Below are 17198 nucleotides of genomic sequence, written 5' to 3'. Positions count from 1 at the left end.
ACCACACAACCTCACTGGCTGACACACAATGTCTCGACCTGGTACTACACTCTATGTCACCGGCTTCGGGCACGGGACCCGAGCTCGCGACCTTGCCTACGAATTCGAACGGTACGTGCCGCTCATCGATTGCTACGCGCTACCATGACTATACGACCCGTGTCCATTCTCGCAATTCACCTCGGCTGAGTCCCGCAAACCGACGTCGGTGCCGCTCTCTATATCATACTATGATAGAGATTTGCTTGTTTATCCGATTTCCTTGGAGAGGGGACTCCTTGAAGGGGGACCCTCCGAAAGAGTTTTCCTCTCACAGTTGCCTTGCACCATATATTTAATGATTGATATGTATGTGGAAATTCTTCTAACAATGACTTAGATATGGACGTCTTGTCCGCTGTGACATCCCAGCGCCGCGTACCCCTTCCAGCAGACTGTATGTTTAATCGAGGCTTCGAACCCTGAATGATACTTGCTCACGACCTAAGGTTTGCCTTTGTGGAGTACGAGAGCCGCCGCGACGCAGATGATGCATACCATGAAATGCATAATAAGCGGATTGGCCGCGATGATCTGTTGAAAATTGAGGTGAGTAGAAGACTATGGATTCCATAACTTGGCTGACATGGTTGAAGTGGGCGCGTACTCCTCCATCTGCTTCTTGGCGTTTTGACTCTGGCCGGGACCGGCGACGTGACCGTACTCCGCCACGACGTGGCCGCTCTCCTTCTCCTAGACGTGGTCGTGGCGACTATTCTCCCCGAAGGGATGACAGGTACGAACGGGATTATGACCGACATGACCGCGACTATGACCGCCGCGATCGCGACTATGATCGCCGTGACCGGGATTATGATCGCCGCGACCGGGACCGTGAACGTTCCCGTGACCGCTCTCGAAGCCCTGATGAGAGGGACCGCGATATCAAGGATGAAAGGGAGCGCCGTGATGACGATCGTGAACGACGCGAGGACGAGCGGGAGAATATCCCCAATGGTGAAGACAGGAAAGGTATGCTCATTGATGCATGCACCCACTTCTAGTCGTGGCTGATCATTTGCCGCAGTCCCCTTAGAACCCTTGACCTCCGCTCATGATGAGCTTGATACAGCCGAGTAGGTTATTTTGGCTTCATGAACTATCAGATCTCGTACCATACACTTGGCCAAAGACCTCAATCTGTGCTGGATTGTTTTCAAGGCCCGAGGGGTATAACGTGAAGCTTAAGATGTCATCAGTGCACGTTGGTGATCGACCTGGATGTTTAATTCGCTCTATCGCTGTTCAATACTGGCGCTATTTTCCTGACCCCTCCCCCAAGCTGCCGTTCCCCTCTTCCACCCCCCATGCTCGTGCGCTCTTCTCTTCATTCCATTGCTCTCTTGTCTTGCTTTCCACATTTTTCCTTTGCATTAATTCTTCCTATGTGCTTTCCTTTGCCATTCAATCCTTCTAAATTGCAGTGTTCATTAGCAGAGAGAGAACGCGAAGGGCCCAACTCCTGGAAGTGCTGGCGCAAAGATACGAGGCATTGGGGCTTTGGTACTATTGCTTAACATTGGTATTTATCATGGTCAGCAGCTCGAATCATGACCGAACGAACGTCGAGCGGGCCTTTTTCTTGTTTATCGTATCGCCAGACTGTTTCGTCCTTTCGTCACGATCAACAGCGATCCGTTATCCGTCTTGAGCTCGCATTCTAATATAGTCGATGATCATTGACCTTTACCGTCTCGGAAGACCGGTCGACTTCGTGCATATCCTGCAACACCGCTTCGAAAACGATTGTAACTCTGTAGTCTGTAGAATTGGTCGTCATGTTTGTTGGGAGAATACAAGGTAAGAGAAATCCGGAAGATATTCATGAAGTATTGACCTGCCGTATCACGAGTCTGGACTGAAGGCTACACTCTAGTCTATGTTTTCCTTGCACTTGGTGGAATGACTAGGACGACTTTGCAGTTGTAGAGTCAGAATTATCGGCTATCAAGGCAATAGGAAGTATGGCATGTGGGAATGCCCACATTCGTACACAATTTTGTCTTACATACAGCCATTCCAAGACGAAAGTTGGTGGGGATTGAAGCATCTTGTTATTGTCTGCATCATGACTAGTACGTACATATACTTTGAGGACAGTAAGAATTCACAAAGGAGTAGATAGGAAAAAGCGCGGTGCACCGCTGGTGTACATCTTTACCGAGCCATCACTGCATCTTTTCGTATGTGGCCATCAGAGAGCCTAGTCATATGGTGTTAGTAGGATAGATGCTGCTCGCCACAGGCCAAAGTTTTTGGAACTTACCGATAAAAGTAGTAACCAGGCGAGAGCGCACTTGGCAAATATCTTCAGGTACCAACCAAATTGTGGCACCTAGCTTTCGCGCTATGCTGATGCTCAGCTTAGCGTTTGCGTATGCCTCCTCGTCGTTCCGACCAGGCGTTACGAGATCGTAGTCGACATAGCTACTCTTCATGCCATTGAGCACGTCAAGGAGGAAAAGGCCTGAAGCGATCGACTGGTCCTTAAAGTTGCGTATCGATGAGGATCTGCCACCGCGGTGCGACATTTCGTTTGCCCATTTGATCATCTCCGAATCTGTTATCTCGCGCTTGCCCATACGTTTGGCTAGGCCCGAGAGTGTATTTGTGATGTCCCGGCGCATTAGTTGCCAAACCAAACCAAGCGTGAGAGTTCGTTGACCATCAGTAATATCCGCTCCTTGTACACCTACCAAGGAAAATCCCACGTGTTTCCCAAGCTCAGTGGCGTAGTTAGTATTCTCAACTGCCTTGAAACGCATCATTTCTCCCCCGGAAGCCGGAGGCTTATTGACGTGTCTCCAGTTGACACTGCCAGGCATCACTTTGTCGTATGCTTGCAGCAATACAGTTCCATCCCTAAGATCATCGAATAGAGAATTGACAGCGGGCTGTACGTCGAGAGAATTGAGCCACAGGGTGAAAACTCTGGCTTCCCGCTCACCCTCAGCATCAAAATCTTCTACTTCAAGCTTCTCTTCTTCGGTGATTGGGTCGAGGCCTGGAATAGTGTTGAACAAATTCGCCACAAAAGCAAGGTTCAGTTTGGGGTTCCCTGCGACGAGCGAGGAGGGTGTCAGGAACTTCCGACAGCCCAGTTTGTCCGCATTCGTCAAGACTTGTTCTGCCCTCTGAAGAACATCCTGGGTCTGAAGAGGGCTCCGCGAGCAGGTCTCCGGGGCCAATTGATTCAGAAGCACGGTGTAATTTTCACCATCCTTCACATCAGATGAGAAATTTGTCACCCTATAACAGAGTTAGTCGGTTGCATCTCTAGGATTGTAGGTTTGGTCGTAGTTTCACAGCTGGAAACCTCCTGCCAGGATAGTGCAAGGTACCTTCTGTTCCATTTTGCGTTCTTCAGATGATAATTGAACCAACGGAGAAGAATCTGCTCCGGTGGAAGGCGTAGGAACTGCTCCAATGTTTCATCATCCTCCAGGAGCCTGTACAGTTCAGGGTGCAATTTGATATCAATCTTGCCCAAAAGACCGCGGCGGATAATCTGCCAGATCAATCCCAGAATAAGGTGCTCACGCACTTCTATGATGTCGCCGCTTCCTATGTTCACAACAGAACAGCCAATACCCTTGGCTGAATTGATCACGATGTTGTTGTTTTCCGTCATATGGAATGCATTCAGTTCTTTGATCTTTTTCCCGGCTTTGTTCAGAACGCGCTCATCAATAGTGTCCGGGACACTATCATTGATCAACTTCGCCAAGACCAAGCCGTCCTTACATTTATCGAACATTTCGAACGTGTCGGTGGGAAAGGGTAGGGAGTGACCAATGTCTGGATCACCAGCAAGAACAGCATTTATGTGCCTAGTAAATTCTGTTCTCTCATCCTCGTTAATCGTATGTGTCACATTCGCCGAGGAACCTTGGACATGAATCCTGCCTCCTATACTGCCTTTGGAGACATGTCGAGACGGGCCGGCTCCATTACCCGGAAGGACTGGTGCAGGAGCCGAAGCCGCCTGGTTTTGCGTCGAGGCAAAGCGAAGTTTAGAAATAAGCTGTTGAGATTTGTCTTAGCGACCACAGTACAGAGGGACGACCAAAAGAGCACAGCAATAGTGGCATACTGACGTCCACATAATCTTCGAGCTCGACTCGGCGAGAGCTGTCGAGTTCAACTTCTTTCAAGGCCTGACGCACAACATCATAGGGCTTTCGTTCTGATTGTTGGGTGGCTTTAATAACGGTTGCCTCGTCTAAGGAGCCTTTATCATCAACATCCAGCTTTCGAAAAGCATCTTGGAGAGAGAAAATCTCCGACTGCTCGAACTGCGGATATTTTCTGCGCTGCAGAGTCAGTCGGCGCCGGGCAATATCTCGAATGGTGGGGTTTTCTATCGGAGCCATCGACTTGCCTTTGGAGTTTGATCACGTTCATCCTCAGGAGGTTTGCTCAGGTACTTTCCAATACAGACTGGCAAGTTAAGAGCTTGGTGAGGAGACGTCAATGGTATTACAATAGGGTTTGTGAGCGTATGAATATAGCAGTATAGAAGGGGTCACCGATCTGATGATGTAATTCGAATCAAAGATGGGTACAAGAAGAAGTTGGCAGTCTTCACTCGGCACCATTATAATGGAGTAAGCACGGCGTACTTAGGCACCTAGGTACGTAGTTGCGCTATTTTCCTCTACCTACTAGGAAAGTGGGGAAATAAAGGTGGGGGTTGCGAATACGGAGTAGTACTGCTACGTACTGCTTTTGTAGTACAGTACTTTGTCGTTATTAGCCGACAGGTAAGGGTCGATCAGTTTGTATGTTCAGATCTCTTCATTAGTTAGCAATATGAATACGTACAAAATTATTCCATGACGTGGATGGATCTGAAGGTTGTAGTCCTGGTCATTCTACGGCTTATTTGCACCATCATGGTCATGGATGGATGAAAAATAAATCGCTTGGCACCCGATGATCAGCACGGCCATACTTTCTTCTGTATTATATGGTAATTACGGTCTTTGCAGTGGTCAGTACTAGTAAGTAGTGAGTAGTTACCGGTCCGTACGCAGTTTTATTCCTGCTAAGTCTATTGAGGTGATCCTAGGTCGAACATGGGGTAGCCTATCTTGTAGATATACAGTAGCGTAGCCCCTGACAGGATCTAAATGCAGTCCAGTCGGTCGATGGCCGCTTCATGGGTTTCCTCATTGCCACGCCGGCGACTTACTGTAAATGTGTCCCGATTAAATGGTCGTTTCCTTGCAACCCTGGAGTTCGGCTTTGCCAAGAATTCGGTGCAGCTTCACGTTGTCTAGGCTCTGAGATGCTTATTTGACCACGCGCTAAAGACAGTATAAGCACGAGGAGAACAACGGTGAATAGATCTATATCTGGTCAGCTTACACCAACCTCGCGCTTTGATCCTCTGAAGCATCTTTGGTCTACCTTAACTATTGGCTATATCACCATCGCGCTGTCTAACTACGTGGCCTTCTTCTATGCTAACCGCCTTGCCACCATATTAAATAGCCATCGCATTTGCTCGCTACCAAACGCATTGGCTCGTGCTCCGTCATACCGGGCTCTTAAGAGCTTGATGTCAAAAGACAGTCAAAAGGGGACTTTCTTTGGGGCCTTCACTCCGGGTAAACCCCCTAGAAGTACGACCCCGCAGCCCGACAACGGTACGAAAGACCTCCTACAACGTTCTCGAGGAGAGGACCATACAGTGTCACATAGACATGGGTTGAGTCCGCGTCGCTACCCCAAAGACTGTCCTCCGCTGAAGGTTAGGTGGTTCTATGCTGTGGATTCGCCCAAATGGAAGCCCGGGCCCCGCGATCAAAAGGGTGACTCGAAACCTTTAGCGCCCCCGAAGAAGTTTGTCCCGTTCATTTCCAGAGACTCTGAAGCCGTCGAAGATGCATTTCAAGCACTTCTACAGTCTGATGTCGAGAACGAGCATGACTCATACAGCAGGTCGGTAGGAGGTGCGTCGTCCGAGCCGACCAAGGTTCCTGTGAATGAAGACTCGCTTTTTGATGTTATTATTGAACAAAGGGAGCTTCGGCCGGCCTACTGGATAGGCCCCGTCTACGAAGTTCGTCGCGGAACTTGGTTTTTTCAAGACGGGTCGTCAACAAAACCATGTGAAGAAAACTTGGCTACCCAGCTTGAAGAGGGTTATCTCAAGTCAAAGCCATGGCGGTATACAAGCCCTACCTATTCTGCTAAGTTTCCTGTGAGAACAAATGACAATGAAAAAGGTGATATTGAAATTATGTCTTCGCGAAGTTGGAGGCTTACTTTGCCTACAGTACCCGGGTCTTCCAATGAGTCCGAGAATTTGGGGCATACAACTCCTGTGGCTAGGAATGAACCTGAAACGTACCGTCTGTTTGGTGCTTATATGAATAGTATAGTGACTTATCAGGATTCTAAGACAGCGTTACTGGTGAACGACGATTTCATGTCCAGGGTGAGCACAACGGTCTATCAAAAGCTTGGTGGCATTCCAGGGACGAAGCTCGTACGTGGTTATAACGAAACGAACAAACAGAAAGAGGCGGAGGATAAGAGTTGCGTCGAAATGAAATCATCTGGGGAAGAATTACAAGAGGTCTTGCCTGGGGATACTCAAGAAAGGACAGTTTCACAGATGGGTGGACCATTGACGTCTCGTTACCAAACATCGGACGATGAAGGTATCTCGGTCGAGGAAAAACCGACTGTTGAGCAACGCGTTTCAACGGATATGGCTGAGCTCGAAGAGCGAGCACGCAAGCAAGCACAAAGGGAAATGGAGGATTCCAGAAAGGTTGAGGATAAAGATCGGGAAATCGATCACCTAGTCTTGGTCACTCATGGAATCGGTCAGCGACTTGGCATGCGTCTAGAGAGTGTTAACTTCATACACGACATCAACGTTTTGCGCAAAACTCTAAAGAGTGTGTACAGAGCCTCTCCTGATCTTCAGGCTCTTAACTCTGATTTTCCGGACAAGCACGAAAACTGCCGCATCCAGGTTCTCCCGGTGTAAGTAGCACCCTGCCTTGTGTCTCAAAGTTGATTATGTGCTTTGACTTTTGTCCCACCCCCATTAGACATTTTCTCCATCTTCACAATTAATTTTCCGGGAAGACTATTAGCGTGCCAGGGCTAATAGGTTCCAGGTGCTGGAGACATCTTCTGGACTTCCCATATCAAAAGGAGCACCAATCCCGTACAGAATTCGATCTGGGTGATGCGAAAGGCTCCGAGAGTACCCCATATCCGAGCTTGTCCGATATAACACTTGACAATATTCCTGCAGTTCGAGGCCTCATCTCAGATTTGGCGATGGATGTGCTTCTCTACCAAAGTGATTACTGTGAGCATATCTCTCGGATAGTCAAGCAGGAGTGCAACCGGATTTTGGACCTTTTCATAAAGCGAAACCCTTCTTTCCGTGGCTCTGTAAGCCTTTGTGGGCATTCACTTGGAAGCGCCATCCTTTTTGATATACTCTGTCATGAACAGCAAAATTCACGGCCTACTGAAGCCTCGCATTGTGGCTATGACGAGAATTGTGACAAAGTAATCCAAGGCGATCATTTGGACTTTAATTGTGATGATTTATTCTGTTTGGGGTCTCCAATAGCACTGTTCCAGATGCTCAAGGGAAAAACCATTGCTGGGCGACCACAGAGGCAACATGCATCATCAACCCGTCCCGAAGGTGAAATTGGGACAGTCAAGTCGCAATCTAGCTCTTCTGTGCTTCATGATTATGGAAATGACAAGCTTCAGCATCACACTCTGACTTCAATATCCTCTCCAAAATGCCGACAATTGTTCAATATTTTCCATCCTTCTGACCCGGTTAGTTACCGTCTAGAGCCTCTCATTTCGCCAGCAATGTCATCACTCAAACCTCAGCCATTGCCGTCAGTCAAGAGAGGAATTTGGACGACATCGGGTCAGAGTCTATCATTGATTAGCAGTCGTGTCGGACAAAGTGTGGGGTCATTGTGGACGAACTTCACATCCGGTGTCGCAAGCAGTTTGCTTAACCGAAGCCTTGGTCTTACTTCGGAAGATACTGCATCCTCCGAAGTAGGCCTTAATACAACTCTGCATGCCCATAAATCACAATCATCAGCTTCTGACCCCGGCTCTTCTCATCAAACAGAAGATATCAGAAATCCTACTCTCATTGACTCAAATTTAGAAACACTCTATGAGGGTTATCGTAAGGCCGGGGAGGGCGGCAAGCCGAGGGATTCTCAGAGCAACGTAGGGGACTCTTTTGAATCACTTGGGACCGATCATCATGGGAGGAGACTTATGATTGAAGATGCGAAAGTGAGGACTTTGAACTCCAATGGAAGGGTTGACTATAGTATACAAGAGTAAGGCACCTGCTTATCACTTTGGATGCTTTACAATATCTCAAATGTAATTACAGAACGCTGATCTGTCACAGGGGGGCCTTCGATATATCAATGATTGCTAGTATTGCTAGCCATCTCAGCTATTGGTCTGATGAAGACGTGTGCCATTTCATGATGTCGCAAATGCTTTGTAGGAGGCCCGGGGGGGCTGCATAGCAAATTTGGACATAGTGTTGCATGCTGATCATAGTTCGACCTACCTACATGTAATGAACGGTAGTTCTATGTGCTTCGCACTTAACCAGGACATGTAAGAGAAGGGTTAAATGCCAGCGCGTGATGTCCAACTTATGTAACCTGAGACATAAGCGTCGAACGCATGAGCTACGGGCGTAGATCATTCACTGTTTACGCGGATTCCTCTAAATTTCTTGAGCTAGGCCCTTTGATGCGTGCCCCGTACTATGACCATATTTATATCTAATTAGTATATTCTGTGGTAAAAGAGCTATATGGTAGACATCGCAGCTTATATGTTAGCTGTTGATGATAATGCCGGCATATTCCTTAGGAGGCAGTGATTTGAACAAGAAAGGAAATCATCAATTGATGTATCGAACGCGCCATGATGGGCGGGCCTTACAAATGCAGGACTGTTGGGAAAAGTCGGCTTGGGGTACATATTACCTTAGCCCTGTTTCTAGATCCGCTATTGGACATGGGCAAGTTGGGCATGACGTTCACCGATGTTTCCTCATACTTCAGGTACCATCTCCCATGATGTCTTCATCAATTTCCAGACCACCATTTAGTTCTCCAACAGCATCGCCACTGACCCTTGAAGCATCAGGCCACCTCTGATTTCTATATAAGACTTGAAGACTTTCATTTCCCAGCTGCAACTCACTGCTACATTGGTTAGCATCTTTCGTTATTAGTCCTAGTACCCGAGCCTCTTCGACCAATCGTGTTCGCATCAGTATTTCACTATTGAGGTACGATTCACGGCGCGCAAAAAACCGAAGCATTGTTGCATCTGCTTGACCATGCAGATGCACTAGCGTAGCGCTGAGGGTGCCAGACATTACGAGCAACGCCACGAAGTCTTCGATATTTGCAGAAAATGCCAATGGTGCAAGCGTGCGTTGTGCAACATCCGCTGCAGTGAGAGCCGAGAAAGTCCTGCCTAGCTTGATAACAAGAAACGAATTGTAAGCGTAGAACAGCTGAGAGACTAGGCCCTCATTATTGTCCTAGAAGAATGTCAGTCTAACCGATACGTGACAATTGTACTCCCATCTGCTAACGTACAGTACGCCAAACTGACCGACCAATGTCGATTTCAGCTCTCAACCTTGGATAGTCGCCCCTCTCAAAAGCGTCGACCAAGGATGCGTAGGGTTTTGTTAACGTTTGATATACTTTCGAAACGTGTGCAGAGATCACTCTAGGCGATGAGATCAACTATAACAGTAGCGTATGTCAGTCAAAAGCATAATTCGGGTGCTTCGTTGCAAGTTGACTACCTTTCCGTGCGCCAGCAAGCTAGCTAATATCCACTTCTTATAGCCTTCGATCATTATTTTGCTGACAGAGTCATTGACAGGAGATGATATGACGATGCTTAACCAATGTAACGCCTTATCCCATTCCTTTAATGCCAGGTAAATCATTGCGCCATACAGGAAAAATCTCATATGATCTCTGTATGTCAGCTTTGCAGAGAAGCCAGATGCATCGGAGATGAACGTATCGCCGAAAGTGTCTTCGGAACACAATGGACGACTGATATGCTTGCGGTAGGCTTGGACTGAACTGGTAGGAAACTGGAAAACCCATCTTTCCATAACCGGTAAAGCATGATGATAAGACTTGGAAAGGAGAGTAAGTCTGAGGAACGTAACATGCAATGATGTAAGGACACCAGGTGAGTTTAGTCGAAGCAATGCTTCCTTTATCACTTGGACCGCTAGGAACGGCTATTGGAGGTCAACTATAAAGCAATTAAACAATTCATGTTGGCTTGGAGAGCACTTACCTTCGCAGTAACTTCAGCAGCATGTGCCAGGAGTTCAACAAGTCGGCGCCACTCATAGCCAGCATACCGGACCTGGATTGGATCAAAATGTTGAAGAAAATAGGCCACTCCAGCCCATAAATCATTCCCTGGCTTGATTTCGTCTGGCACATTTTCCTTTGTCCGCTTTTGTAGACTGTCGACTTGAATATTGAGAATCAAAAGGTAGCATAACGTGTGCTGTGACGGATCGAGGTTCTGCGAAGTAAATGGTCATATTCGTAAGCATGCCTTATATACCATCTTGCATAAGAATCCACTAGCCATGCTCTTCCACCCTCACCCGCGAAGATTCTGGCCGTGCTTACATCTAGGAGATATTGAGTGTCAAGATCCTTATCGCAATTCTTAATGTATGCAACCAGGTCACGGATTTGTGTGTCATATCTTTCATCGCGCGTATTATTTATTGCACGAAGTTCAGATGACGCCGAAGTGAGATGTGCGAGAATCTCTGCCATCTTCTGTGGGTTGTACGACCTGTAGCTGAGTAGTGGCCAGTTGAGTGCAGATGAAGGATGAAAGATGAGCGCGGCGGGTTGTTGAAGGGGGAAGTAGTAGTAGTAGCACTTGACAGTACCACCCACTTATTACCTCATACACGGTGCATGCCCCTTAGCTACAACAGCTAACTAGAGCAGACTAGCTTACTCGCAACCACCTTGCCTCAGTACAAATCAAGGGTAAGATACAGAAGTAGTAGTACATACGTAGAATACTCACTACTGCATCACTTCACTTCACCAATATGACCGATCACTTTAACACCAAAAGCCACACTCATGGTTCGTGAGGCACTGAGTATGTCATATCCCCAGCCAGATTCAAATATAAAGAGACTAGGAATACTACTAGTACTCAAGGAGCAAGGGAAAAGAGTTTGATATCAGTTTAACATTCAACCATGATATGCTGTAGTTTAGAATTGGTTGTTACAGCAGCACAACAGAACAGTTGTTGTAGGCATCGGGCCGACATTATACTGACAGTAGAAAGCTACTGAGCGTGATGTCAAGCAATAACCTGTTGAAAGGGGCATTCACCGAGGTCATCAGGCCTAATTTGTAAAACACATGTGCTGGACAATTTCTGATGAATTGCGGTATGCCGAGTATGGGCAAAACATTAACTAGCCAAAGAGACCGAAACGGATACTTTCTGGGTGCACGGGGTACATACTAGTACTGAAAGTCTACTTGTTGCTTAGGTAATATTACCGACTTCAATCCGTGACCCCTCACTTCCTGTGTTCTTACCCAATACTTACATTGTCCTTAGTGAAATCTAGCAAATGTCGCTTACACAGTCTTCTGCCGGCAGTATCGCAAGCACTGCATCCGTAGCTGCTAGACGGCTAGCGGTCCTATCAAACGCTGAGCGCAATGAAGCATTAACGGCGCTGTATGAGGGTCTTTTGGCTAATAAGGATGCCATCCTAGCCGCCAACGCAAAGGATGTCGCATTGGCAAGCCGTGCCGCGGAGGATGGGGATTTGAATTCTAGCGTCTTGAAGAGGCTTGACTTATCAAGGCCGGGGAAATATGATGATATGTTGCAAGGAATCCTCAGTGTGCGGGATTTGACCGATCCAAGTAAGAATACTCGATTGTTTTAGTGTGCGCGTTCTGACCTGTCAAAGTTGGAAACGTGACTCTGAGGACACTGCTCGATGATGGACTTACTTTGGAGAGGGTGAGCTGTCCTATTGGGGTGTTGTTGATAATTTTCGAAGCTCGCCCTGAGGTGATCGCAAATATTGCTGCCTTGTCTATCAAGTCTGGCAATGCAGCTATCCTAAAAGGTTTCAGTCACATAGCCGCTCTAGGTTTTCATGCATTGCTGACCATAATAACAGGTGGGAAAGAATCAACTGAATCTTTCGTCGCAATATCGACGGTGATCTCTCAAGCCATATCGAGCACCCGCGTTCCCAAGTCCTCTATCCAGCTCGTACAGACCAGAGACGTGGTTTCTTCCTTGCTGGCCCAAGATACTTTGATTGATTTAGTCATCCCTCGCGGGTCGAATGACCTTGTTCGCTTCGTCAAAGACAACACCAAAATTCCAGTATTAGGCCACGCAGATGGCCTTTGCTCCGCTTACGTACATCATGACGCGGACCTGGACGTTTCCGTTAAAGTGCTCGTCGATTCCAAGACGGATTATCCGGCCGCTTGCAACTCTCTGGAGACCCTGCTGGTGAATGAAGCTGTTTTGAGGACCATACTACCTACTGTTGCCAAGGCCCTCGTGGCGAAGGGTGTTACTTTGAAGTGTGACGAACCCTCGAAAGGTGCGCTGGCGGATACTTTAGACTCTGCGGAAATGAGTTCTATCGTGGATGCCGTCGAGTCCGACTATAATACAGAGTTTCTGGATCTGATCCTTGCTATCAAAACGATACCTGCATCTGCTCCCGGTTCAGGTGTTGATGCAGCGATCGACCACATCAATACCCATTCCTCAAAACATACCGACATAATCTTGACCAAGTCAAAGGCCACTGCGGATTACTTCATGAGCAGCATCGACAGTGCCGGTGTTTTCTGGAATGCTTCAACAAGATTTGCAGACGGTATGAGGTATGGCTTTGGCACAGAGGTCGGGATCAGCACCAACAAGATCCATTCCAGAGGTCCCGTGGGACTAGATGGTCTCACGATTTACAAGTACCTGATTCGGGGTGATGGGCATAGAGCAGGAGACTACTTCGATGGTGTTGGGGGTAAAAAGTGGAAACATGAAGCTCTACCATTGTAATATATAGAACAATAATAGAGAAACTTTATAGGTATTCAATGATTTAACTCCATTTTCATTTTCATCCAGTTAAGCTCGCCTGGAACCCTCATAATATTCGGTCTGGCATCGGGCATTCTAATAAACGTTGGAGCAACGGCCGGCAAGACCCCTAGGTATGCATGATTCCGCAAGTCGTCATCACCAGCACGATGAACCGCGACCAGACACAAGAAACGGAAAATATTTAACCAGCGTTCCTTACACCTTGAAACCGCGAGACCTTCTGCGTCCACGGGCTCTCTCAAACTTACGTCCCTTGCTGCGGACGTAGGGTTTCTGATCAAGGTTAGTTATGCAAACCATATTTCTGCGCAGAGTATATAACATGCCTTGTGGCTGTGGGGGCCGAAACCGAAGTGCTTCACTGCCTCCCGAGCATTCTTGGGTCCGCGGAGGAGGAGAGTGTTCGCTCCAGTAGGGGCACGCAGAGCAAGCTGGTCCAGAGTCAAGGTCTCACCACCGGCCTTCTCAATCCTGGCCCTAGCAGTAGCAGTAAAGCGAAGGGCTGCAATGGACAGCTTCGGGACAGTAAGAAGACGGTTGTCGTCAGTGATGGTGCCGATCACAACGATGGTCTTGCCCTTGTGGGAGTCGGTCACATTGGAAACAATGCGCGAGAGCGAAACGGGGGGGCGGTTGATCCTGGACATGAAAAGGCGACGCAAGACGACCTTGTTGAAGTTGGATTCCGTACGACCTGCAAAATTTCCACCACCCATCAGTTTCCCATGGCTGAAAATCGGTTGCACATAGAGGGCGGAGACATACGGGCGAGGAAGCGGTAAAGCTTCACCAAGACTTGCAGGTAAACGTTCTCGCTCTTGGGCGCCTTGCGATGGGTGCCGCGCACATGGTGGCGGTCCAAGTCGATACCTGTATCCCAAAATCAGTATTCGCCAAGTGAGAATAGGAACTGTCCATGGTGTTGAGCCAAAAAGAGAAGTCGCAACCCGCGAAATTCTTCGGCGAATGAATATATCACCACGTCAATTGAACGTACCCATGGCTGCTGTTATTGATGGGACACCTGAAAGTTGGCTGGCTATCGCACCCGTAGTCAAGGTGAAGCTGGTGAGGTTTTCAATCTACGATTTTCAGATGCACGGTGTGTGCGGGTTGAGCCCTACACTAGTCCCAATACGGTAGCCAAGATCATTTGATGCCCAATATTCAAGGCATGCATCATTCATTGTACTAGTTACTCCAGTTTAAATCCTGACTATCCTAGCACTGTGTGCTAAATAAATTATAGTTTTAGTGGGGAGCTCCATTTATCCTGCTATCATTTATCATTGGACGTTGACCTCACATACTGTTGATTCATTAATGAGCGATCCCTCCGGTTCCCCTCTGGACCACACATCTTTCTTATCTGTAGGCGTGTGCCCTTCCTCTAACAAATTCTATAGTGTACTCCGTAGTCCGTAGGCTTATGATCCATAAATATGTTGCATCTTTCCCACTTTTACCCCGCACAGTCTAGCATAACCCACTCCAGCTCGCTTGACCTACCGTGTCAACTATTATATTCTATACAAATCAAAGTCCTTACATCAAACAAGTGCTCTACAAGGTTTTTATATCTATGTAACATATTTTATTTATTTCGCATGCGTAATTATCGAGAACAATCTGCCGAACATAGCCATCGCCCGACATTGGGAAAATTGCACAATTCATAGCGGCAGGGTCAAAGAGGGTATATGATACGTACCATCACCTAACAAAGAAATCCTTTTTGGGTAAAAAAGAAAAGTTGGAACATATTCTATCTACCAGGTGTGATTTGTATTCATCGGGGTGCCGTGGCCATATTTACTGATGTTATATCTATCATTTCTCCAATCCCACTAAGAAGTCCCGGGTTAACTCGAAGCTGAGCCAACTACTAGCCATACTGGGAGCCACTTTGAGAAGATTTGGCACGATTCCTTTGAACAGGCCACGCAAGCCCTCTTGCGCCACAATGGCCCTTACGGCGTCCGTAATTGATGCATATTGATATCCCATCCCAGACATTGTATTAATCTGAAAGCGCCGTCGGAGAACATCACTGAAGCCGTGGCCTCCATATTAGCTAATCATAACGAGGAGCAATCGATGTTTCCTGGTGGGGCTTACAATGGGTATGTGCATGTTTGTGCTACTGCACCAGAAACTGCACCGGCAAGTAGTTTACGCAGGGGTCCTGGTGTCGCATCACCTTCAGGGGTCAAATACTTGCGGACCGATTCATACGTCATGAAGTTGAGGCCAACCTAAAATGCACTTAGTCACAGGTGGTATAGTATGAGCGTTCCGGGCTTACTGACATAGGGGGCGACACCAGCAACGGTAGGCACAATGCCACGGTAAAGACCTACAATACCGCCTTCGTTTCTATATATCAAGACCATTGTGGTAAACATGCCCGGTAACTGCTCGCCAACCCCTCGGTGACTGAGAGCTTCAAATGACGCTGACTGGATAGAGAGTCGAGTTCTGACAATATCAAGAGGGTAAGTAATTGTCACGGATGTGATGCCGGCAGCGGCACCACAAAGAAGCCTCTGCATGGCTGATAATTCGGCATTTGGCGAAGATTCCGCGAACTAGAGTCTACGTTAATCAAACCTCCAACCCGGTCGCCCTCTATGGCTTATATTCGCACTTCAAACGCATTGTACACTCGAGGCGTATAAACTCAAAGCCTGTACGGATTCGTTTTCAACTCACCTTCTTGTAGAAATTATAGCTGCCGAATTGAACCGCTGAATAAGGAATGATGCGAATACAGTTCGTGCCATTTCCGCGCATGAAGCCTCTCCATCCCTCCTCCTTTCCGATTTTGACGAGCGCTTTCCATATGGATAATTTGTATTCTTCTCTGCCGACACTCTGAATCTGGAGGAGGATTTTGAGACGTTCGAGTGGTGATACAAGTGTCCTCGACACCGCACCCGCTACTCCTCCGGCTATGAAAGCAGCAACAACGGGTTCGGCAATTCTGGACCTGGCTTTATTGATAAAACTTGGCGCTTTCTCCGTGAAATGGTCCTTTTAAGGCGACAACAGTCGTGAGCTTGAAGATGTACATGATAACTCCAGTAGCCATACCTGTATAATGTTGGACATTGGTGGTTGAGGCATTTTGAAGTCTGCACTTTGCCCGTTCGATTGAATACATCGACCTGACCGGTGACGGCCCAAGCTGATGTTATGTATGGTCCTTGATAAGAGACCGAGGTGAATCAATCCGGTAGTAGCAGGATGCGGGGAACACGACGTTCAGTAAGCCAGTATGTGACAGACGTACTGGACAGGCCTATCCAGGGGCTGTTATGAGCAACATTGAAACTAAATAACAGCCAATGGATGCAGCTTGAGGGGTCGAAATACTAGTACCTATGGAGAGACGATCGAAATGGGGTGCTTGCGGATCATTCATTCGGTATGTTGTCTATTGGCCTTGGGATAATGGTCTCTGGTGGTTTGTTGGGACCCAGTGCCCCCTGCCGTTGTCCTAAGAACAGGACGGGCCAAGGCCACATATGAGAGAAAAGCTGGTGAAGGTGCTATTGCATACGTGTAATGGAGGTTCAAGAGGCTTTGTTACAGCGATAGCGAGCCTTTAACGAATCACCCACAGATAGTTATAGTTCAAAAGATATAGGTGGAATGAGAATAAGAATGCAAGACAATGTGGTCTGGAATAGTTCGAAACCAAAGTCCGGCACTAGCAGGCTGGATTGCCAAACAAATCACTGCTGGTCACTGCTGTGTTGTTGTGGAGTAAAGAGGGTCAGTCCCGGGAAGAGAAACGGCAGCGGAAATCGAGGATTCACACCGGGGACACCCGTCTCCTGCCCTAAAAAAGATACTATCCTAAACTCGATATCACCACCTAATCTTTCTATATATAGGAGATTTTCACTAGCATTTATACATGAATTTTATATAAG

At 47.5% G+C, this 17198-nt stretch overlaps 6 protein-coding genes across 6 annotated transcripts; 3 read left to right on the top strand and 3 right to left on the bottom strand.

Annotated features, from left to right (window-relative positions):
• Positions 1 to 28: 28 nt before the first annotated feature.
• On the top strand, positions 29 to 1119 carry BO87DRAFT_427706 (RNA-binding protein; the record flags this gene model as incomplete). Its single annotated transcript, XM_025627421.1, has 5 exons — positions 29 to 111; positions 380 to 436; positions 489 to 588; positions 636 to 1011; positions 1067 to 1119. 5 exons carry the CDS (start codon positions 29 to 31, stop codon positions 1117 to 1119), a joined length of 669 nt encoding a protein of 222 aa, XP_025477791.1.
• Positions 1120 to 2016: 897 nt separating this feature from the next.
• On the bottom strand, positions 2017 to 4828 carry sac6 (fimbrin). The gene is made up of 5 exons (XM_025623747.1): positions 4421 to 4828; positions 4137 to 4347; positions 3381 to 4063; positions 2306 to 3288; positions 2017 to 2242 (listed from the first exon to the last, which is right to left on the bottom strand). The coding sequence occupies exons 1-5, from the start codon at positions 4441 to 4443 to the stop codon at positions 2208 to 2210; spliced, it is 1935 nt and encodes a 644-aa protein (XP_025477790.1). The 5' UTR covers positions 4444 to 4828; the 3' UTR covers positions 2017 to 2207.
• Positions 4829 to 5135: 307 nt separating this feature from the next.
• On the top strand, positions 5136 to 8767 carry BO87DRAFT_378190 (DDHD family phospholipase). Its single transcript, XM_025623746.1, has 5 exons — positions 5136 to 5399; positions 5536 to 6272; positions 6324 to 7041; positions 7179 to 8396; positions 8471 to 8767. Exons 2-5 carry the CDS (start codon positions 5603 to 5605, stop codon positions 8592 to 8594), a joined length of 2730 nt encoding a protein of 909 aa, XP_025477789.1. The 5' UTR covers positions 5136 to 5399; positions 5536 to 5602; the 3' UTR covers positions 8595 to 8767.
• A 67-nt stretch (positions 8768 to 8834) lies between these two features.
• BO87DRAFT_378189 (putative COP9 subunit 3) lies at positions 8835 to 10992 on the bottom strand. The gene is made up of 5 exons (XM_025623745.1): positions 10764 to 10992; positions 10417 to 10653; positions 9905 to 10357; positions 9690 to 9842; positions 8835 to 9631 (listed from the first exon to the last, which is right to left on the bottom strand). Exons 1-5 carry the CDS (start codon positions 10914 to 10916, stop codon positions 9140 to 9142), a joined length of 1488 nt encoding a protein of 495 aa, XP_025477788.1. The 5' UTR covers positions 10917 to 10992; the 3' UTR covers positions 8835 to 9139.
• A 754-nt stretch (positions 10993 to 11746) lies between these two features.
• BO87DRAFT_440314 (glutamate-5-semialdehyde dehydrogenase) lies at positions 11747 to 13390 on the top strand (the record flags this gene model as incomplete). Its single annotated transcript, XM_025627959.1, has 2 exons — positions 11747 to 12047; positions 12095 to 13390. 2 exons carry the CDS (start codon positions 11747 to 11749, stop codon positions 13213 to 13215), a joined length of 1422 nt encoding a protein of 473 aa, XP_025477787.1. The 3' UTR covers positions 13216 to 13390.
• A 65-nt stretch (positions 13391 to 13455) lies between these two features.
• Positions 13456 to 16386, bottom strand: BO87DRAFT_398561 (solute carrier family 25 member 42; the record flags this gene model as incomplete). Its single annotated transcript, XM_025625379.1, has 9 exons — positions 13456 to 13533; positions 13587 to 13954; positions 14026 to 14130; positions 14478 to 14481; positions 15109 to 15310; positions 15379 to 15515; positions 15570 to 15848; positions 15973 to 16293; positions 16354 to 16386. The coding sequence occupies 9 exons, from the start codon at positions 16384 to 16386 to the stop codon at positions 13456 to 13458; spliced, it is 1527 nt and encodes a 508-aa protein (XP_025477786.1).
• Positions 16387 to 17198: the final 812 nt, after the last annotated feature.

Source organism: Aspergillus neoniger (genome assembly GCF_003184625.1).
Source record: "Aspergillus neoniger CBS 115656 unplaced genomic scaffold BO87scaffold_24, whole genome shotgun sequence".
Classification (NCBI taxonomy): domain Eukaryota; kingdom Fungi; phylum Ascomycota; class Eurotiomycetes; order Eurotiales; family Aspergillaceae; genus Aspergillus; species Aspergillus neoniger.
Note: the sequence above shows the minus strand (reverse complement) of the source record. Positions and strands in the feature narration are given on the sequence as shown.